Source organism: Oryctolagus cuniculus, chromosome 18 (genome assembly GCF_964237555.1).
Source record: "Oryctolagus cuniculus chromosome 18, mOryCun1.1, whole genome shotgun sequence".
Lineage (NCBI taxonomy): Eukaryota > Metazoa > Chordata > Mammalia > Lagomorpha > Leporidae > Oryctolagus > Oryctolagus cuniculus.
This window is the reverse complement of record NC_091449.1, coordinates 215,092-236,859: the sequence shown is the minus strand read 5'-3', so window position 1 is coordinate 236,859 and position 21,768 is coordinate 215,092. Positions and strand designations below refer to the sequence as shown.

The following is a 21,768-nucleotide window of genomic DNA, read 5'->3' as shown; positions in this document are numbered from 1 at the left end:
GCGAAGTGTCGATTGGCCATAAGGATGATTGATAGCCCTAGCGCCCAGTCACATTTCTGAGAGGGCCGACCCCGGAAACGACCTGCCTTGCCCGCCTTGCTGCAGTGGGAGAGCTGGGGTGGGTAAACCTGAGGCGTTCTGCAGTGCTCCAGGAGGGCACAGGCCAGAGTGAAGGGTGCGGAGACAGAGTACGGAGCGGGTCTCTAGAGCTGGTTTTCCCGCAGGGAACAGTTTCGCCCCGAGCCTCCGGAGCGCAGCCCTGCCTTCACCTTGCTCTTAGCCCTCAAGGCTCACTTTGGGATTATAAAGATAATAGATCTGTGTTGTGCTATGCCACTGAGTTGTGGCACTTTGTTATAGCGGCAAACAGGAGACTAATGGAGCCTCCATGAGGCGCTGTAGGGGATCTATGACTTTTTCCCATTCTGGCCATCTCCCTTGTGAACAGAACAAAGGCAAGCCTCAGGCCCAGCGCCTCTGCTTTCAACATCCGCGAGAACAGTGTAACTGTAATAGTCCCTCCTGGCATTTAAGCCTGTGGTCCCCGTCCTCTGGAACATGACGCTGGTTTGTACGTTTTGGTTGGTGCTGTCAGCTTTATCGGAATGAATGTAAGTAAAAACAAATGTAGATCAGTGGTTCTCCACCAGGGAACAGTTTCGCTCCAGGAAACACTTGACAATGTCCAGAGACATTTCGGGCAGGGGGTGGGGGAGTGCACTGGCATCCAGTAGGTGGGTGGAGGCCTGGAATGCTGCAAAGGTCCTAGAATGCACAGGTCAGGCTCCCTCCAGATAATGGCCATAGTTCCAAGGCAGAGAAACTGTGGGCAAAGTGAGCCACAAAGGACGCATGGTACAGGCAGGAGGCAAGCACTCCTTGGTGGAACTCAGCTTGGATTTAAGTGTGAAAACCAAACACAAAAGGCCACGGGGGCCGCTGCCGTGGCTCACTTGGTTAATCCTCCGCCTGCGGCGCCAGCATCCCATATGGGCGCCGGGTTCTAGTCCAGGTCGCTCCTCTTCCAGTCCAGCTCTCTGCTGTGGCCCAGGAAGGCAGTGGAGGATGGCCCAAGTGCTTGGGCCCTGCACCTGCATGGGAGACCAGGAGGAAGCACCTGGCTCCTGGCTTCCGATCAGCGCAGCGCTGGCCCTAGCGGCCATTTGCATTGTAAACCAATGGAAGGAAGACCTTTCTCTCTGTCTCTCTCTCTCACTGTCTCTGTCAAAAAAAAAAAAAAAAAAAAAAAAAGCCACATGTTCCGTTTCCGTTTCTGTGAAATGTCTGGACTAGGCCAATCTAACTGCAAGAAGAATACTAGTAGTTTCAGGGACTGAAGGGAGGTGGGAATAGGGGGCATGGCCGAGGGGTACAAGGCTTCTTTCTGGTGTGGTAAGAATGTTCTGAAACTAGACAGTGGTAATGGTTACTTTGTGAATATATGTCCTTAAACACTGAATTGCAAGCTTTAAAACAATTTTGTAGTGTGTAACCAATATGCTATCAAAATAGTTACATTAAGGTGGGATTCGAGGCAGGGCCTCCGGAAAATAGGGCGTGAACCATGGCTCTTCTGAACCATGGCGCCTTCTGTGGAAGAGCCGGTCAGGCAAAAATCCTAGGGAAGCCAGTGTGGCTGCATACACAGGAGGAGGTGGGATGACAGGGACTGTTTCTTGTGGGCCTAGCAAGCCATGGTGCGGATCTGTCTTTTCCTGTGAGTGATTCAGGAGGCCACAGAGCATTCTGAGCCAAGAGCGAAGAGCGAAATGTGATTTGGGTTTTCACAGGCTGCCCCTGGCTGCCATGGGCAGGATGGACGCATTGCCCTTGGGATATGGCCTGAATCTGTGACCTTGTGCAAGGCTGAAGAACATCTAAAGCCCCTTGGTTGGGCCTGACTCAGACACAGCCAGCTTCAGGAGTCCCAACCTAAGTCAAAGCACCTCCCTCTGCATTTCTTCTTCCCCACCTGGTCCACAGCCAGGGACCCAGGAGATGGACTTGGTCCCATCTCCAGTCTACCCAGTCTAGATCAGGGGCCAGTCATATAGCAAGGCCTGCTGTCTGCCCCTCTTCTTCACCCCATGACCCTAGCCACAAGGCCTCCTGCTTCTCCTACCCCATTAATCTTCTTGAGGGCTTCTGAGGGTTCTGACTTCACACTGAGGTTGCCAAGTGGAGACAGGATGCAAAGGAGCCCATAGGGAAAATAATAATATATAATATAGTACATTATGCATAATTATATTATTATATATTAATAATTATACATCATATATAAAATATAATGTATATTATATATTATATGTGATATATAATATGATATATAAGTATAAATATATTATCTAATAATGTATTATAATGTTATTATATTATGGTTATATATAACGAAATAAAATATTTCTGGCATTCAACTCAATGTAGCTGTCTCTGAGGAAGTAGGGGATATGGGCCTCCTCTATTTATATCTTTGTGATCCTGCCTCCTTTTCCTGCATTTTCCCCAATAAGTAGGTGTTACTTTTGGAAAAAGATACAAGATTAGAAACCATCATATTTTTGCTGTCACAAACCTTCCACAGAACTCCCCCTTCCACCGTTCTAACAGTTGGGCTGGTTATATTTTACTGAGTGATAAACTACTCCACAGGAGATGGCATTGTGTCATGGTGGGTTAATCCCACATGGGCGCCGGTTCAAGTGCCAGCTGCTCCACTTCTAATCCAGCTCCCTGCTAATGCACCTGGGAAAACAGTGGAAGATGGCCCAAGTGCTTGGGCCCCTGCACCCATGTGGGAGACCCTGAAGAAGCTCCTGGCTCCTGGCTTGGCCTGGCCCAGCCCTGGCTGTTGCAGCCACTTGGAGAGTGAACCAGCAGATGGAAGGCCTCTGTCTCTGTCTCTCTCTCTACCTCTCTCTATAACTCTACCTTTCAAATAAATAAATCTTAAACAAACAACAAAAAAAAACCTCCTCCACTTTATTGTGCTTACAGCTATATATGTGTGTGATTTTCTAATTTACTTGGAAGAGTTACAGAGAGAGAGAGAGGAAGAGACAGAGAGATCTTCCTTCTGTTGGCTCACCCTCCAAATGGCTACAACATACAGGGCTGGGCCAGGCTGAAGCCAAGAGCCAAGAGCTTTATCCAGGTCTCCCTCGTGGACGCAGGGGCCCAAGCACCTGGGCCATCCTCCACTGCTTTCCCAGACACGTTATTAGCAGGGAGCTGGATCTGAAGTGGAGCAGCTGGGTCTTGAACCGGCCCCCATACAGGATGCTGGTGTCGCAGGCAGTGGCTTTACCCATTACACCACAGCACCGGCCCCAGCTATATGGGTTCAGCAGCTATATATGAACGGGAACCTCAGCTGGGGTGGCTCAAACAGCTGGAGATGGCTGGGGGGGGGCATCTGGAATCTGGCACATGGAGGAATAACAACTTTAAAGATGATCTGAGGCTGCATGTGGTTAGGTGACTTGCCGTTGGTGGCAAGCAGTCCACATCATTCCAATCTGTTGTGTGGCCACTGGATGTGGAGTCCAGGCCCCTCCGTAGGTCCCACCTGTCAGCCCACGCTTGGGAAACAGGACCCAGAGCACACAGGTGCCATCCCAGAGGCGAGGGGAGAGTCTCATTTCAGTCAAACAACCACTTGAACAGGAAATTCACGTGCACTTCCAAGGGCGAGGGGCTGGGTTTGGACTTTGCAGATCAGCTAAAAAGCTGGGCACCATGGGGCCCCCAGCTGCTGAGAGTATTAAGGGAATTCATTTGGGGTGAGGAGAGAAGGGAAGCGCCGTTATGTTCTTAGAATTGTACCTATGAACTACATGAAATCTGTCCTCTTAATAATGAAGGAAAGGAATCCATCTAGTCCTCACCCCTGGGTGGCTGCCAGCATCCAGTCCACTTACAGACGGGGCAACAGCTCAGACAGGAAGCCAGCTCTGCAGGCCTAGTACCTGAGCTGGGCCACATTCCCAGCGTTCTGGTCTTCAGGAATGAGTAGGAAAACCTTAGCACCCAGAGTCATCGTCGTTAGACACTCCCCTTAGTCTCCGTGTCTGGGTTCCATCTTGAATTCACATAAATCTGATGCCAAGGTCTTCCTCAATTCATGCCTCCATGTTTCCCCTTCACCTAGTAAGGATACATGAGTCGCCAACATGTGTTTCTGGGTTTATTCCAAATCCAAGCCACCACCCTCTCTCCCCCCATTAAGACCAGGTTCCAGGAGGCAGCACTGTGGCAAAGCAGGTAAAGCTGCCACCTGCAATGTCAGCATCCCATATGGGTGCCGGTTCAAGTCCCAGCTCCTCCACCTCTGATCCAGCTCTTTGCTATGGCCTGGGAAAGCAGCAGAAAATGGGCCAAGTCTTTGGGCCCCGGCACTCACGTGGCAGACCAGGAAGAAGCTCCTGGATCCTGGCTTCGGATTGGCCCAGCTCCGGCCATTGCAACCACTTGGGGAGAGAACTAGTGGATGGAAGGCCTCTCCCTCTCCTTCTCCCTCTCTCTCTCTCTGCCTCACTGTAACTTTGCCTTTCAAATAAATAAATAAATCTTAAAAAAAAAAAAAAAAAAAAGACCAGGTTCCAGGAGCTGGCGTGTAGCACAATGGGTTAAGCTGCTGCCTGGGCACCAGCATCCTGTATCAGGGCGGCAGTTCAAGTCTTGGCCCCACTGCTCTGCTTGTGATCCAGCTCCCTGCAAATGTGCCTGGAAAAGCAGTGAAAGATGGTCCAAGTGCTTGGGTTCCTGCCACACACATGGGAGATCTGGATGGAGTTCCAGGCTCCTGGCCTCTGCCTGGCCCAGCCCTTGACATTGTGGCCATCTGGGGGGTGTACCAGCAGGTGAAGATCATACTCTGTCTCTCCCTATAACTCTTTCAAATAACTAATCCTAAAAAAAAAATAAATGAAATAAAAAATCAGGGCCGGGATTGTGGTACAGCAGGTTGGGCTGCTACCTGTGATGCCAGCATCCCCTGTAGGTTCCAGTTCAATCCTTTCTCCACTTCAGATGGAGTTCCAGGCTCCCGGCTTTGGCCTGGACCAGATCTGGCTCTTGCGGCCATTTGGGGAATGACAGCAGATGGAAAATCTCTGTTTGTCTCTTCTTTTCTCTAACTCTGCCTTTCAAATAAAATATTAAAAAAAAAAAAAAAAGACCAGGTTCCAGGATGCCCAAATCCAGCCCAGCTCCTGTCTCCAGCACACCACCCTTGCTATGCACATTCTGTTCATCAGAGCCACTCTGATGAGCAACACATGGTCCCTACTGATAGTGAGCAAACTGAAAACCTGAACTGGGCTGGCCCAGAACTCCCCCTCTAATAACAAGCACCTCAGCCAGGCCACCTCCATCCCTGGGTGCTCAGTCTCACACATGCTGGCCAGTCCCAGGGCAGGGGGAAGCCCAGGGCAGCGAGCCAGTCTCAGTTTGTTGTCTGCCGCAGAACTGTGGTGTCATCAGTTAACTTCCTCAACAGGTCAAAAGTCTTTAGAAATATTTAATTTATTTTAAAGGCAGAGATACAGAGAGGAGAAAGAGAGAGAGGTCTTCCATCCACTGGCTCACTCCCCAAATGGCCACAACAGCCAGAGCTAGGCCAGACCGAAGCCAGGAGCCAACACATCCTCCAGGTCTCTCATATGAGTGCAGGGGCCCAAGCACTTGGGCCATCTTCTACTGCTTTCCCAAGCACACTAGCAGTGGAAGTGGAGCAGCTGGGACTTGAACCAGTGCCTATGGGATGCCAGTGCTGCAGACGGAGGCTTAACCTCTATGTCCCATTGTCGGACCCTTAAAAGTTTTTCACTCATTTCTTTTTCTTTCTTTCTTTTTTTCTTTTTGACAGGCAGAGTGGATAGTGAGAGAGAGAGACAGAGAGAAAGGTCTTCCTTTTTGCCATTGGTTCACCCTCCAATGGCTGCCACGGCCGGCGCGCTGTGGCCAGCGCACTGCGCTGATCCAATTGCAGGAGCCAGGTGCTTCTCCTGGTCTCTCATGCCGGTGCAGAGCCCAAGCACTTGGGCCATCCTCCACTGCACTCCCGGGCCACAGCAGAGAGCTGGCCTGGAAGAGGGGCAACTGGGACAGAATCCGGCGCCCCGACTGGGACTAGAACCCGGTGTGCCGGCGCCGCTACGTGGAGGATTAGCCTATTGAGCCGCGGCGCCACCCACTCATTTCTATTTCAAGACATTAAAACCACTTGTTCTCCAAAGCTGTCTTTTAGGTTTTCCGTCATATCCAGGAGATGCAGTCACCAGCTACCCCACACTGGTCCACACCCTACTGAGAGAGAAATGCCTGCACAGGGTGGACGGCAGCTTCAGGGCCTGTGTCCTCTCGTGACAGCCCGAGGGCCCACTGTAGGGAAGCTGTCAGAGGACTGCGAACTGAAACGCTCTTGGAATTAGGTGGGGGTATCTCTAGCGTCAGCCAGTGGAGAGCAACAGCTGCTGGGCACCTGCTAAGTGCACGCCTGGGCGGGGGAGCTGGGGCCAGACCCAGCTCTGGGGTCGTGAGAACCATCCGGGCCAAGTTTCAAGTGGCTGGAGCAGCCCTGGAGTCTGGGTCTGCGGGTGCAGCGGTGCCACCTCTGGGAAGCCCAGCGGGCCTGACTCCCTCCCAGCTCAGCTCAGCGCCTAGGCTAGGGAGCCACCCGCACGCAGCGGGGGAAGGGGACACCGGGTGGAGCTGTAGCACGGGCAGGGGTCCTACCCCGTGACCGCAGCATGGCCACAGCCTCACGGTCTGCTGTCCAGGACAGGCTGACGGGGTGAGCTTCCCGCCTCCGCTCGGGGTGGGGGTGGGGGACCGAGGACCCGAGAAGGAAGCCCCCAGCAGGAATGGCCGGTTCAACGGCGCGCCTGGGGAGGCACAGGTGGACGCTTGTGTGTCTGTGGAGGGGTGAGGTCCTGCGTTCACTTCTAGACTTTATCTCCCATCATTCTGGCCTCCAGCGCGCGCTTCCAGGCCTCGGAGAGGTCAGCCCGATTTCAAGCGGCGCCCCGGGGGCAGGGTCTCCACAGCGCTCAGAGACCGGGAAGCCGACCCGCCGTCCTGGCAGGCCCCCACTCGGGTCCCCACCGCCGCAATCCCGAGACCCCGTCTGCGACCCTCCCTCCTCCCCGGCCCCGACGGTTCTAGAAGGGGGCATCGCGCAGGGGTGGTGAGGGAGTCCGGAGCGGGCTGAGGACAGAGGTCAGGCCGGAAGGGGGTCAGTCCCTAAGGCTCAGGACCCGCGGCGCCCAGAGCCCGAGAGCCCAGGCCGGACCGTGAGGTGGGGAGCGGGAGCCGCGCCTGGGCCTGCGCATGCGCCCGAGGACTGGGCCCGAGCGGAGGCGCGCGTGAGCCGCGGACCCTACTCCGCTGACCCGTCCACGTATCGCACGCGTGCTGTGAGGCTGCTGTGATCGCAGTGAGGAACAAGCGGGTGCCGGACGGGCTACCGTACTGGAAAACTGCGACTGGTAGGGTGTAAGAGGGCGCGGGCCGGACGTCTGCCCTTTGTAGACATGGCGGTGTTGGCCTCAGAGAGATGACTGCGCCTGTGCAGAGGCCCGCGAGACCGAGCGAGTTCGGGACATCCGCCAGGCCCGCTATGGGGTTGTTTCTATGTGTGCGCACGCGCAGAGGAGCTACGTGTTCCGTCTGGCCCAAAGGGCGCCTTTACATCCTTGTTCCGGATTGGTCCGTGAACTTACGTGCCTGTTCTGCGCACGCGTCGGCGCTGCTGACCCGGAAGTTTTCGATCCACTTAAAAGCGTCGGCCCGCTACGCGCGGCCTCTTCCTGTCTGTGCTAGGGCAGCGCGTGGTGCAGCGCGAGGCAGTGAGGCGCCTGGGCTGCACCCTCAGGTGAGTCTGTTCGCTCGAGGGAGGCTGCCGGGGTCAGCGCTCCGAGCGACGAAGGTCCCGGGGCTTGCGGGGAGCCGTGGGCGGGCCCCTCGGCCCGGTTCCTTCCCTCGTTTGGCCTCGCCTTTTTGTACGGGAAAAGAACGTGGGGAAACGGGCGCGGGCGGAGTTAGTCCTGGCGCTGTGCGGCTCGGCGGTTTTAGGGTTTGCAGTTGTACGCGGAAATAGGTGGACTTACTGCTTCGTGATGCTCTGTGCTGCGAACGCGTTTTCTCCGCGGGAGCAGGCCTCAGTGCCGGCTAAGGACGGGAACTTTGGCGTTGGTGCTGCTGGCGGGTGCAGTGTTCAGAGCGTGTGTTCAGCGACACCTGCCGAGCTGCTGCGGCCCGTCGTGCGTAGCAGCAGCAGCTGGTGGCCGGGGGACTGCGCGATCCTGGGCGTTGACCTTGCGTGATGGACAGCTGAGCGGTGTTTTGGGGTTCGAGAGGATGTTGACCGCGTTTGGCGCCTCCTGACTCCCTGATCGACCACAGGATGGGGCGGATGTCAGTGTCCTGCGCTCCAGGTTGGCCTGGTTCTCAGTTCTTTCTCGTCTGCAGGATGACCGAGTGGGAGACAGCAGCACCTGCGGTGGCAGAAACCCCGGACATCAAGCTGTTTGGGAAGTGGAGCACTGACGACGTGCAGATCAATGACATTTCCCTGCAGGTGAGAGGAGTGGGGGCGGTCGTCCTGACAGAGTTGGGGCAGATCTGCGTTCTTCTAAGGGACATTTGACACAGTTGTCCCCCAAATCAGAACAGGTAAAGGAGGAATCCCTGGACCACTTCACCCTGTTTTGCAGGTCTTGCCCAGAGGTTGCTAAAGTTTTGTCTTGAGATGTTTTCTTTTCCAAAGAAATGCCACATCACATCTGCTTCTGGTGAAGCAGATGACTTGAATTTCACTGACGTGTGAGCCGGTTTTGTTGTGTGTGGGCACCCGGTTTTCAGCACTGCCTGTGGGAGAAGCTGCTCCTTTATTCTTACATTAAGGTTTAAATCTGAAATAGTGGACTTTACTGCTTTCTTAATGTCAAGACTTATTTATTTGAAAGGCAGATGAGCACAGAGGAGGAGAGGGGCACTGGTTCACTCCCTAAGTGGCTGCAGCAGCCAGGGTTGGGGCAGGCCAAAGCCAGAAGCCACCAGCCCCATCCACTGCCTTCTCTCTTGTGTCAGCAGGAAACTGAATCAGAAGCAGAACACCTAGGACTGAGACCAGCACTGATAAGGGATGCTGGCATCACAAGCAGTGGTTCAACTTGCTGCACCGCAACACTGGCCCCAGATAGTGGTTTTTATATAATCTTTTTCTTCTTTTTTTTTTTTTTTTTTTTTTTTTTTTGACTTGAGAGGCAGTTTCCCTAGTCCCTTGTTCACTCCCCCAATGCCCATATGGGATGGCCACATCTCCCACAGGGGACCCAGCTGCTTGAGCTGTCACCTGCTGTATCCGAGTCTGCATGAGCAGGACGCTGGAGTCAGGAGCAGAGCTGGGCCAGACCCAGGCGTCTGGACATGGAGTGTGGGTCTCCAACGCAGGATTGTCTGCCCTGCTTGCATTTTCCCCCTGTCTTCCCACTCGTCCCAAGAACTCTCTGAGCCCTAGAACTCTGGTTTTGGTGGGTACTTCCTCTGTTAAGAATTACTAAAGTTATGTTTTGTGTGGCTGGGTGTCATCCCATACCAGAATCCTGGTTCAGATTCGTGCTACTTTGTTTCTTAGCCATTTCCCTGCTAATGCAGCTGGGAAATCAGTGGGTAGTGGCCCAAATATTTCCTGCCACCCATGTGGGAGATCCAATTGGAGTTCCTGGCTCCTGGCTTTGACTTGGCCCAGTCCTGTGTTGTGGCCATTTGGAGAATGAATCAACAGATGGGAGATAGCACAATTTGTCACTCTGCCCTCTTTTTTTTCTTTAAGATTTATTGACTTATTTGAAAGGCAGAGTTACACAGAGAGAAGGAAAGGCAGAGAGAGAAAGAGGTCTTCCATCCAGTTGGCCGCAATGCCAGAGCTGCATTGATAAGGAGCCAGGAGCCTCTTCTGGGTCTCCCACGCGGGAGCAGGGGCCCAAGCACTTGGGTCATCTTCTACTGGTTTCCAGCCTGCCTTTCAAATAAATTTTAACAAGTTTTCTGATTACATTGGTTAAGCCTGCATCTGTGATGCGGGCATCTCATATGGGCACCAGGTCAAGTTTTACCTGCTCCACTTCTGATCCAGCTCCCTGCCAATGCAATTGGGAAAGCAGCAGAAGATGGCCCAAGTGTTGGGCCCTTGCACCCATGTTGGAGACCTAGAAGAATCTCTGGGCTCCCAGCTTTGGGCTGACAAAGCCCCAGCTGTTGAATATTTGCACTTGAACATGACAGAATGACCCTGAGTACATTTTTTTAACATTTATTTGAAAGTTACACAGAGAAAGAGGTCTTCCATCCGATGGTTCACTCCCCAGTTGGCTGCAACTGCCAGAGCTGTGCCAATCTGAAGCCAGGAGCTTCTTCTGGGTCTCCCACGTGGGTGCAGGGGCCCAAGCACTTGAGCCATCTTCCACTGCTTTCCCAGGCCATCCCAGAGAGCTGGATTGGAAGTGGAGCAGCCGGGTCTCATACCAACACCCACATGGGATGCTGGCGCTTCAGGCCAGGGCGTTAACCCACTGTGCCACAGCGCTGGCCCCCTGAGTACATTTTGAAATGGAGCTGTTGAGAGTAGGGCCTTCTGTATACACATGACATTAAATTTACTTGTACAAGAACCCTAGTCTGCTAGTTCACCCCCACCCCCCAAATACACGCAATAGTTAAGCTGAAGTCAAAAACTCAATCCAGGTTTTCCACGTGGGTGGGAGGAAACCAATCACTTAAAAGTTAGCACTGCTGCCTCTCGGGGTGTGCCTTAGCAGGAAGCTGGAACAGAAAGAGCCAGGACTCAAAACTGAGAGGCACTCCAGTAGGAGTTTCTGGGATCCCAGCTTGCAGTTCGAACAGTAGTCTGAACACTGCCCAGGGAACTTTTTTTCTTTCTTTTTTTTTTTTTTTTTTTTTTTTTTTTTTTTGACAGGCAGAGTGGACAGTGAGAGAGTGAGACAGAGAGAAAGGTCTTCCTTTTGCCGTTGGTTCACCCTCCAATGGCCGCCGCGGCCGCCGGCGCACTGCGCTGATCCGATGCCAGGAGCCAGGTGCTTTTCCTGGTCTCCCATGGGGTGCAGGGCCCAAGCACCTGGGCCATCCTCCACTGCACTCCCTGGCCACAGCAGAGAGCTGGCCTGGAAGAGGGGCAACCGGGACAGAATCCGGCGCCCCGACCGGGACTAGAACCCGGTGTGCCGGTGCCGCTAGGCGGAGGATTAGCCTAGTGAGCCAAGGCGCCGGCCAGGGAACTTTATTTTTAAAAACTGGGATCACGACTCTTGGTTTCTCATTAGTGTAAGTGCCTTTTGGGGGGGGGGGGATTTTATTTATTTGACAGAGTTACAGCGAGAGGGAGACAGGGAAAGGTCTTCCATCCTGTTCACTCCCTAAATGGCTGCAACAGCCAGTGCTGGGTTGCTCAGGAGCCACTTGGAACACCTCTGGGTTTTCCATGTGGGTGCAGGGGCCCAAGCACTTGGGCCATTTTCCACTGCCCTCCTGGGCCACAGCAGAGAGCTGGATCGGAAGAGGAGCAGCGGAACTCGAACCGGTGCCCATATGGGATACTGGTGCTGCGGGTGGAGGATTAACCTGTGCCACAGCACTGGCCCCAGAAGTGCTCTTTTTAATGACTTCATATGAATCACTTATTTATATTTCATATTCTCATGGTGGGAAGAGTTCTCATCTATGTTCTTGGAGAGGCAGGCAGGGATTGCATGCCCTGAGTGGATGCTTAGGCCCTGGCTGAGGGCCTGAACCTGAGCAGGGCCCCTTTGTGTCTCGCTGTTCCAGGACTACATTGCGGTGAAGGAGAAGTATGCCAAGTACCTGCCCCACAGCGCGGGGCGGTATGCTGCCAAGCGCTTCCGCAAAGCACAGTGCCCCATCGTGGAGCGCCTCACCAACTCCATGATGATGCACGGCCGCAACAATGGCAAGAAGCTCATGACCGTGCGCATTGTCAAGCATGCCTTTGAGATCATCCACCTGCTTACTGGTGAGGTAGGCCTCTGAGGCAGAGCGTCCAGCTGTGCCCTTAACACACCCAAAGCCCATGGTGCGCGTGCAGGCTCATCCCCTGTGGGTGCGATTTCCCTGTTACAGGTGTGGGGTGCGTGGTCTCATAACCCCCTCTCTCCCAGAACCCTCTGCAGGTCCTGGTGAACGCCATCATCAACAGCGGCCCCCGAGAGGACTCAACACGCATTGGGCGAGCTGGGACAGTGCGACGACAGGCTGTCGATGTGTCCCCGCTGCGCCGTGTGAATCAGGTGTGTTTAGCTGGAGCTGCACTTCTCCAGGAGCTTGGCTGCCTTGCCACCTGGTGCAGGACAGATCCAGGCTCTGCCCTCTGGCCTACATTAGGCTGAGGTCTGATTTCAGCCAGGTGTGCTCACATGCACCCTTTTTATTCTTGGATCATTTGAGATTTGGTTGCAGACATTGTCATTTTCCCCCAAATACATTCCCATCATTCTATCCCACCCCACCCCATCTTTTTTTTTTTTTTTTTTAAGATTCAATTACTTGAAAGGCAGGGTGACAGGGAAAGAGGAAGTACAACAGCTGGGCTGAGCCCCAGTCCAAATCCAGGAACCAGGAATTCCATCCAGTTCTGTGTGGGTGGAGAGTGCTCAAGTACCTGAGCCATTATCTGCTGCTTCCCTGCCAGGCACATTAACGGGGAGCTGGCTCAGAAGCAGAGTAGCCAGAACTCAAACCTACACTGAAGTAACATCACAGCCCACTGTACCACATGCTCACCATACCCCCAAGAAACGTAACGGTAGTAATAAATGAGCCAGCTACTGTTCCATCTGTACGTCTGCCCCCAGCATGCCCTTGAGTTTCCTTGTCAGTCAAGGGTCCAGGTCGAGAGCATGCATTGTGTTTTCTGTCACGGTAGGTAGGCTTCAGGTCTTCTACCATTAAGGACGTAACCTCGGGCTGTGCCTTTTCTGCCCTGTAACTGATCTGAGATCCGGCAGGATAGCACCTGCCTCTGTTTCTGGCCGTGAGTGATGGGGTGATCGCCTGCGTCTGCTGAGGGCACTGGGCTTAGCCTGACCCCCGTATTTCTAGGCCATTTGGCTGCTGTGCACAGGCGCTCGGGAGGCTGCCTTCCGGAACATCAAGACCATCGCCGAGTGCCTGGCAGACGAGCTCATCAACGCTGCCAAGGTGTGTGGGGGCACTGGGGCTGGGAGGGTCAGGTGATGTTTGGGGGTAGTCCTCCATCTGCAGCTAACCTGGTCTCTTTGTAGGGTTCTTCCAACTCCTATGCCATCAAGAAGAAGGATGAGCTGGAGCGTGTGGCCAAGTCCAACCGCTGAGTTCCCAGCTGCTGCCCAATAAACCTTTCTGCCTTTGGAGCGGCTCCACTCTGCTGTGTCGTTGTCCATCCTTGGGGCAGGGGGCAGTGTGGCCATGGCGGCCTGGGGGCTGCTGCTTAGTCTGTAGGGGCTCTTCTGGCAGAACCATGGTGTCAGCTGTAGCTCAGTCTGCCTGGAGGGTTCTAGCTGAGGAATTGGCACGTCAGACAGCACTGGGCTGGGAAGGGGCTTTGTTGGGAGCTAACCATCCTGGACCCTGTTACCTGGAAACATCGTCCAGTTCAGGGAGTGAGGGCCTGTGTTCTAGGCCACATTCTCCACTCTGTCTGCTGGCCACACCCTGGGATTCGTGAGATCCACCATCATGTGGCTTCATTCTGACCATGGTTGATGGCTACGGCCCAGGGCCCCCATACCCGCCCCCCCCCTTTTTTTTTAAGTTTTATTTATCTGAGAGGTAGAGTTACAGACATAGTGGGAGAGACAGATAGGTCTTTGTGGTCCACTCCCTAAGTGGCTGCAACGCCTGGATCTGGGCCAAGCTGAAGCCAGGAGCTTCCCTGGTCTCCCATGCGGGTGCAGGGGCCCAAGCACTGGGCCATCTGCTGCTGCTTTGCCAGGCTGTAGCAGAGCGCCGGATCAGAAGCGAAGCAGCCAGGATACAAACGCACCTGTCTGGGATGCCAGCACCACAGGTGGAGGCTTAGCCTACTATGCCACAGCGCTGGCCCAGGCCTTCCAAGCCAGGGTTCATCAGGAGGTTTTCGGTGGGTTGAGCCCATGCTCAGTGTGTCATCTCCACCTCCACCATCCGGTGCGGGTCAGGCTTTGGCGTTCATTCTGGCAGGACTGGCCCAGGCTGCGCGGCAGGCTGTTGGACAGGTTCCGTGGCTGCCTTGGTCCTGGAGGGAGTGGCCCCAGGTTAGGTACCCTCCCCTAGGGAGGGACACTAAACATACCCAAGCCAGTCAGGCCAGAGAGGTCAGAACTGGCGGGGACAGGCCACCAGCCAGAGGGAAGGAGGTGTCGCAGGTAGGAGGGGTCCCTGCGTGGTGCTGCCTGGGGTCTGTGCTGTGCGGGAGCCCCTGGCCTTTACGGGTCTGTGGCCTCTGTTGCTGGGTACCTGTCACTCTAGACTCACCTGGAGTCTCAGGAGGGGCTTGTGGAGTGGCTCAGTTCTCCCCTGGGTGGGGACGATCTCCCATCAGCGGCTCCTCTGCTCTGTCCTCACCGTGTCGTCTCTGCCCCTGTGGAGGTAGCTGCCCTGTTTGGACGACCGTGCTCTATTCTGGGGGAATCCGCTCCTCCCTGGAGTCCTTGCTGGCCTCCCAGACTGCCCTCCAGGCTTCTGCCGCCTCAGCCCCCCACCGGACCACTCCTCAAAGGCCTAGTCTGAATGCCTTGTCCTCGGCTGCCTTGGCTCCGCCGCCCCCAGGCCCCTCAGGGATCCGACCCCAGCTCCCCAGGCTCGCTGTCCGCACCTCGCTCTGTGAGCGGAGGCCAGGACGAGGACGAGGAGGAAGGGGACAGCGGCCCCGGCTCCAGCCCCATCCTGCCCCCGGCGTCCCCCGTGGAGTGCCTCATCTGTGTGTCGCCCTTCGACGGCGTGTTCAAGCTGCCCAAGCGCCTGGACTGCGGCCACGTCTTCTGCCTCGAGTGCCTGGCTCGCCTGTCGCTGGCCACAGCAGGCGGGGGCGACGCGGTGGCCTGCCCCGTGTGCCGCGCTCCCACCCGGCTGGCTCCACGCCGCGGGCTGCCCTCCCTGCCCACGCAGCCGGGCCTGCTGCCCCGCGACGCGGGCACACCGCTGCCGCGCCAGGGCTCGGTGCGCTTCGACCGCCGCCGCGGGCTGCTCTACCTGCGGCCGCCGCCGCCGCTGCCGGGGTCGCGCAAGGCCCGCGCCGCGCGTGTGCCGCCGCCGCCGCCGCCGCTGCGCCTCGGCCGTCCGCTGTCGCGCCGCCTGTCGCTGAGCAGCCCGGCCTGGGCCTTCAACGCAGCCGTGGCGCTGGCCGTGCTGGTGGCCGCCGGCCTGGTGGTCTCCGGCGTCTACATCTTCTTCCTCATCCCGCACGCCTCCTCGTCGGGCCCCGCGCGGCCCCAGCTTGTGGAGCTCGCCCCGGCGCCTGCCTTCTGGTTCCCACCGCGGACCACGCCGGAGGCGCCCTGGACCCCCGGCTGGACGTCCGGCTCCACAGGCGCTGCCCTGGACTCCACCCTGGGGGATGTGGAGGCCTCCCAGAAGGCTGGGGAGGGCCTGGAGGACCCCACAGATCCAGAGGGACCGATGGACAGGTCATCTGACCTCGTGGGGGCAGCGCAGTAAATGTATTGGTGCTGCAGGCCCTGCCTCTGGGCCCAGAGACCTGCGTGCCTTCTTGGGGAGCTTAGCAGGTGCCTGGCAGTCACCCATTTCCCAGACCGGGGCCTGGTGGAGCACAGGATCCCTGGCGGCGTCACCACGGACAAGAACCCTCTCAAGGAGTAACTGCCACGGTCTCCATACAGGGGTCCAACCGGAGGACCCTCTGACCGACTCCTGTGGCCATCAGCTGAGGGAACCCTGATGGCGGTCCCGGTAAGGATCTTGCTGGGGCATGCCCCCGAGCCTGATCTCCGTGGGGTCCAGTCAGGCGCGTCCCAGCGCCTTTGTGGAAGGCCAGGGACCAGAGGGTGGCAAGGGTGATGCAGCAGGTGTCCGGGTCATCACTGCGCAGCCCTGGGGAGTGTCCTCGGCCAGCCCAAGGGCTGCATGCGCTGGGCTCCCTGCATGTGGCTGGACCCCTGTCTTGGACTATTATTCCCTGATCTTGACCCCTCCCCTACTGGCCCATTGCAAGGGACAGTCACTGCCCCCAACCTATCTGCTGCCTCCAAGTTGGGCCTAAGTGGGACTCTGTGGTCTACAGGTTGATCCTGGCTGCAGCTTGGGCTCAGAGGGGCGGGGGTGGCCCGGCTAGGGCTGAGGAGGGCCTGGCTTCTACCCCAGTCTTACATCTGGGGTCTCAACTTCCCCTGTGGGTCCCAGCTCCTGGGATCCTCAGCATACTGTGGGGCAGCTGTGGTCACCATGGCTCAGAGAGGTCAAAAGGAGGAGGGCATCCCGGGTCTCCCTGGCACCAGAAGCCCCAACACCTTCATTTACTTTCTCAGGATCAGTCACTGCATTTTCTCCTCCAGGGCTCCATCAGCCCTGCCCAGCCTGCCCGGTGTCCCCAGCTGCATCCTCAGCTTTCTTAGTGGACAGTGGCCTCCAGGGAAGGTGGCACATGGGCTCCTGTCCTCCTCTTCCCAGAAGCCCTCTTGGGTTAGTCGCAGAGGGGTATAAGGCAGCTGCCCTCTGTGAAGACTGACACACCTTATACACCTTCTCCCAGGCCCTGGAGCCCCTGTTCTGTCTCACCTCATCTGGGGACAGGGTGCTATGTGTTGGGGTGAGCACCTAGCACAGACTTCTGTGTGGCCGGAGGCTCTGGTTTGAGGTGTTCACTCTCCTGTTCTCAGCACCTGACATACAGTGGGGGGCAGTCTGGGAGTGCTTGTGGACTCCCCACGCTCCCGACCTCCACGTCTCTGTGGAGCTAGTTTTGGCGTGAGCTGCTGCTTCTGGAGATGAGCCTGAGGGAGTCCCAGGGTGTGCCTTCCAGCCCAGCTCCTGGCCCACACTGGGTGCCGAGGTCACCCACGGGGTAGGATCAGTGGACTGGGTCACTGAGCAGCCACAGCCCAGCCTCACAGGGAGGAAACCTGGCTAGGTAGGAGCAGGATTGGCCATCTGTGTTTTTCTCCGGTTACTGTAACAAATGACTCCCAAATCCAATGCTTAGAAGGACACATGTTTTATCACCTCTAAAAGACAATCTATTCATGTAGGTTTTCCAGCTTTTAGAGGTGCATTTCTTGGCTCATGGCTTCTTCAAGACCATCAGCGGGGCCAGTGCTATGGCGTGGCAGGGTAAGCTGCTGTCTGAGTGCCAGCATCCCACATGGGCACTGGTTTGGATCCTGGCTGCTCCACTTCCGATCCAGCTCTTTGCTGTGGCCTGGGAAAGCTGTACAAGATGGCCCAAGTCCTTGGGCCCCTGCACTCATGTGGGAGACCCAGAAGAAACTCCTGGCTCCTGGCTTCAGATCGGCGCAGCTCTGGACGTTGTGGCCAATTGGGGAGTGAACCAGCGGATAGAAAACCTCCCTCTCTGCTCTCCTCTCTTTCAAATAAATAAATAAATCTTAAAAAAAGACCAGCAGCACAGCATCTTCCAATCTCTCTAAGACCCTCCTGCTAACCTCTTTATTTTGTTTAAAAGGCAGAGATAGAGAATTGTCTCCCTTCTGTTGGTTCAGTCCCCCAAATGCCTGTGACAGCGGGGTTGAGCCAGGTCAAACCAGAAGCCAGGAACTCCATCTACATCTTCCATGTGGGCGGCAGACCCAAGTAGTTGAGTCATCACCGAATGCCTCCCAGAGTGCATCAGCAGGAAGCTGGAACTGGCAGCTAAGCTGAGACTCAACCCAGGCACTCCCACGTGGCACGCATGCTAAGCAGCATCTAAGTGGCTAGGCCAATGCCTGCCTCCATCCTCTTTCCCTTTAAGGACACTGGGAGTACTGGGCCCACCCAGATAATACAGAATAATCTGAATTTATTTATACCTGCAAAGTCCATTTTGCCAAGTAATGTAACGGGATCACAAAGTCCAGGAATTAGGACATGCATATCTTTGGGTGCCATTATTCAACCTACTGTATGGTCTCAAAGATCTCCCTCAACTTTTCTCTCCCCATCACATCCTGGGGGCGTGAAGGTGGGCAGGAGTGGACCTGGCCTGGACTGACCCACAGGGGGAGAGGATACTGCCTGAGGATGGTCCAGGAAGGGTGCCTGGAGGAGGGAACCTCAGTTACTGTCAAGGGTGCTCAGAAGCTGGAACCGAGGTCGATGGCATAGCCTGCACAAAGGCAGGGGGCCTGGGGAGACAAGGTGATGGCTGAGGGTGGCCAGTGGGGTCGGCCCCTCCCTCCTAGAGGCTGCTGTGACTTCTCCACCCTCCCAGCTGGGAGCCTGAGGCCTCATTCTCTCCTCCCAAGAGCATCCCTGTCTGCTGATTAGTACCTCGGTGCCTGCCCGCCCACTGCTCACAAGGGGCCCCTGGAAACTGCCCAAGCCAGGATCATGGGGTGCCCCTCCCCACTCTCGCCCACTGGCCTCAGCACCACCTACTCCACGGTTCTGGAGACACAGCCTCTCAGCCCTTGCTCTGCCTACCCCATCCCGCCGCACCCTCCCTCTGCTGGTACCTCTTGGCACTTCAGGCACCAGGCTTGCCCAAGAGAAGGGGCAGCCTCAGCATCTGGAACAGGCCAGATCTGGGTTCTCTCCTGTAAAGTGAGCGACGCAGAGAATGCATTCACCTACAAGTCATCACTGAATGCCTTCTCTGTACCAGGGGTGCACCAAGGCACCTTGGGACGGGCTGTCCTGGGTGGCAGATGAGGTCCAGGCTGCTGAGTGGAGAGAGCCATCGTCAGGCAGCACTGTCCCAGCTGCCAAGCTCTTGGGGATCCCCAGCTCCCCACCCCCAGGGGCTCCGTTGACGGGGACCCTGCCAGCACTTCTTCAGCGAAGGGCAGAGAGGGTTCTGCCCACGCCAGACCCATCCCTGGCCATCGCGGCCTCCTCTTCTGGTTAGGGGCCAAGAGAAGGGACTGTCTGGAACCTGGGAGCAGCAAAGTCCAGGCTGACAAACAGGGAAATGCAGGCTGACCAGTAGGACAGGTCGACAATTCGATGCCGGGTCCAAGGACTGAAAAACCCCTTCCATCTCCACGGCTCGCCCTGGCAGCCTGGGTTTCTCCTTTCCCCGCCCCACAACTGTAGTTCTCTGCTACACCCTGGGCCTCACTCCCACGGCAGGCCACGCTGGGAAAGCAGAGGTGCTCAGGAGAGGCCACAGCCCAGAGGAGCGACTTCCATTGCTGGAGCATCCCATTTCCTCCACTGGCCTTGTGGGAGGGGCAGGGAAGCCCCGCCCAAATAGAGAGCCAACCAGAAGTCTGAGGCCAGAGTTGCTACCGGCGCCTGTTCAAGTCCTGGCTGCTCCACTTCTGATCCAGCTCTCTGCTATGGCCTGGGAAAGCTGGCTCCCAGCTTTGGATCAGCCCAGCTGCAGCCACTTGGGCCCTGTGGGGAGTGAACCAGCAGATGGAAGACCTTTTTGTCTCTGCCTCTCTTATAACTTTCAAATAAAAAATTTTTTAAAAATAGATAAATGGACAGTGAGTGGGACACAGCTAGGGGACTGCAGTCAGGGAAGCCGTCAGGGAAGCCATCAGGAAAGTGGGAGGGAGGGACAGGGCCAGCGTTGTGGCGTAGTAGATAAAGCAGCCACCTGTGATGCTGGCATCCCATACAGGCACTTGTTCATGTCCCAGCTGCTCCACTTCTGATCCAGCTCCCTACTAATGTGCCTGGGAAAGCAGCAGAGGATGGCCCAGGTGCTTGGGCCCCTGCACCCACGTGGCAGACTGGGAAGAAGCTCCTGACTCCTGGCTTTGTCCTGGCCCAGTCCTGGCCATTGCAGCCGTTTGTGCAGTGAACCAGTAGATGGAAGAACTCTCTCTGTCTCTCCCTCTCTCTCTTTCTAACTCTTCCTTTCAAATAAATAAAATAAATCTATTTAAAAGAGGATGAGAGGGATGGGCATCTGGGCCAGTGGATAAGACAGCACTTGGGATACTGGTATCCTCCATTGTAGCACCTGGGTTCCAGTCCTGACTCTGCTTCCGAATCCATGCCCTGGGAGGTATTTGGGTCCTTATCAGCCATATTAGGAACCCAGAAATGAGTTCTAGGCTCTTAGATTTGGCCTGCTCTTTGTGGGCATTTGGGGAATGAATCAGATGATGAAATAGCCCTCTGCATTGTCCGTCTCTGTCTCTCTGTGCCTTCCAAATAATGCATTTAAAATAAATGTTAAGAAAACAAGGTGGCATGTGGGAGCCCACCCCGTGCAGTCCCCAGGTTCAGGTAACCTCAGGGCCTTACTGCCACAGGTGACTGAAGAGTTCGTGTTGTTCACCTGCGGACCGATTCGTGAGAGTCCAGCCCAGCAGAGACCAACCCACCTCGTGATAGATTTTGGGAGGTGAGAAAAATCCACACCTAGGGAAAAGCAATGACCTTCACAAACTGAACGTCCAGGGAAGGCGCGCAGGCAAAGCCCAGCGGATTCTCAACCCCCACGTCAGTGCCTGGCGTCTGACGGTGACTCAGCCGGACATCGGCTGCTCTGAAGACGAGAGACTTGTACCTGTCCCAGCTGCTCATGCGCCTCTGAAGACTGCGTGAGGGTGCTTGAGAGAAGAGGTGGCGCCAACCGCGGCTTCTAGGGGAGACGCGAGAAGAGCAGAGGGAACAGAGTTCTGGCTAAGGACAGCGAAGAAGCTGGCGGCTTCGAACAGGAGAACTGCGAATGCGACGTTCTCAGCCTGCGCTAGATGCTCCTCCCAGAAGACGAAGGACCACGGCCTCTAAGAAAGAGGCCAAGACTCCCGGGGGGCGCGGTCGCCCCGCCAGCCTCCTGCCGAGCCCTTGCCTCGGACACACTCAACCACTTGCTCACCCGCCGGTCTACCAGGCCCTCTTGATCTGGGACGGCAGACACGGGGTCTGCTACGGGGCAGGGGCTTCGAGCCGTGGCCGTGCGCAGGTCAACCTGTCCCCGGCATCCACACCTTTGCGTCTGTGCAGGGGCCTATACGAGTGGGGCAACGAAGACTCAACACACCCAAAATCCAACCGCCCGTCTCCCTCCTCCCACGACCCCGGACCCCTGGCCAGGACGTTTTTCTGACCCTCCCTCTCCCGCTCGGTCAAGAGAACACCACGCAGAGGGGGTGACTCCGGGGAGGCCGCGGGCACAGACATTTTGCTCCGGCGGACACAACGAGGCCACCTCTACAGCCGGGACGCCGGGGCTCAGCGGGACATCCCTGCGGTCAGCTCCTCTCTCCGGGTCTCGCGCCTTCCCGCGCCGGGTTTTCGCGGACCCGGAGCGCCTACTGGACGCGGCCCTAACCCGTCTGGTGGTCCTAAAGCAACCGTCTGCCGCGGACACCGGAAGGCCCGCCCCCGCCGGCGCGGCCCGCCCAGAAACGCCAGCCCCGGGCCGTCCCCGGCTACGTCTGATTGGACGCGCGGCGGCATCTCTAAAGGGAAACGCCAGTTCCACGCGTCCTTCAGACGCCCGCCCCGCCCCCTGTCGCCTTGACAACGACCAAGCGGTATAGCGCGCGGAGCCGGGAAATGACGTCACAATGTGAAGCGGGCGCTGCGGTAACCGAGGCAGCAGCCGAGGGAGCGGGGCGGGACTTCCGGCGTTGC

The 21,768-nt window shown here is 56.5% G+C and overlaps 2 protein-coding genes and 2 long non-coding RNA genes across 4 annotated transcripts; 3 read left to right on the top strand and 1 right to left on the bottom strand.

The window, feature by feature from the left end:
- The first annotated feature begins 39 nt into the window (after positions 1 to 39).
- LOC138846747 (uncharacterized) lies at positions 40 to 582 on the top strand. The gene is made up of 2 exons (XR_011384289.1): positions 40 to 118; positions 449 to 582. It is a non-coding gene; the product is annotated as an uncharacterized lncRNA (long non-coding RNA).
- Positions 583 to 6,723: 6,141 nt separating this feature from the next.
- Positions 6,724 to 13,436, top strand: RPS5 (ribosomal protein S5). The gene is made up of 6 exons (XM_002721896.5): positions 6,724 to 7,876; positions 8,473 to 8,581; positions 11,848 to 12,057; positions 12,198 to 12,326; positions 13,138 to 13,236; positions 13,320 to 13,436. Exons 2-6 carry the CDS (start codon positions 8,474 to 8,476, stop codon positions 13,386 to 13,388), a joined length of 615 nt encoding a protein of 204 aa, XP_002721942.1. The 5' UTR covers positions 6,724 to 7,876; position 8,473; the 3' UTR covers positions 13,389 to 13,436.
- Positions 13,437 to 13,580: 144 nt separating this feature from the next.
- Positions 13,581 to 17,619, top strand: RNF225 (ring finger protein 225). Its single transcript, XM_051841271.2, has 2 exons — positions 13,581 to 15,963; positions 17,259 to 17,619. The coding sequence occupies exon 1, from the start codon at positions 14,785 to 14,787 to the stop codon at positions 15,709 to 15,711; it is 927 nt and encodes a 308-aa protein (XP_051697231.2). The 5' UTR covers positions 13,581 to 14,784; the 3' UTR covers positions 15,712 to 15,963; positions 17,259 to 17,619.
- On the bottom strand, positions 17,209 to 21,635 carry LOC127488015 (uncharacterized). The gene is made up of 2 exons (XR_007915387.2): positions 21,008 to 21,635; positions 17,209 to 20,770 (listed from the first exon to the last, which is right to left on the bottom strand). It is a non-coding gene; the product is annotated as an uncharacterized lncRNA (long non-coding RNA).
- Between the last annotated feature and the right edge of the window lie 133 nt (positions 21,636 to 21,768).

Excerpts from the sequence above, each read along its gene's own strand:
- RNF225 (XM_051841271.2), top strand. The coding sequence starts at position 14,785 with ATGCCTTGTCCTCGGCTGCCTTGGCTCCGCCGCCCCCAGGCCCCTCAG.
- RPS5 (XM_002721896.5), top strand. The coding sequence starts at position 8,474 with ATGACCGAGTGGGAGACAGCAGCACCTGCGGTGGCAGAAACCCCGGAC. Across the intron at positions 12,327-13,137 it reads CGCTGCGCCGTGTGAATCAG|GCCATTTGGCTGCTGTGCAC; the intron begins GTGTGTTTAGCT and ends CCGTATTTCTAG. Across the intron at positions 13,237-13,319 it reads AGCTCATCAACGCTGCCAAG|GGTTCTTCCAACTCCTATGC; the intron begins GTGTGTGGGGGC and ends GTCTCTTTGTAG.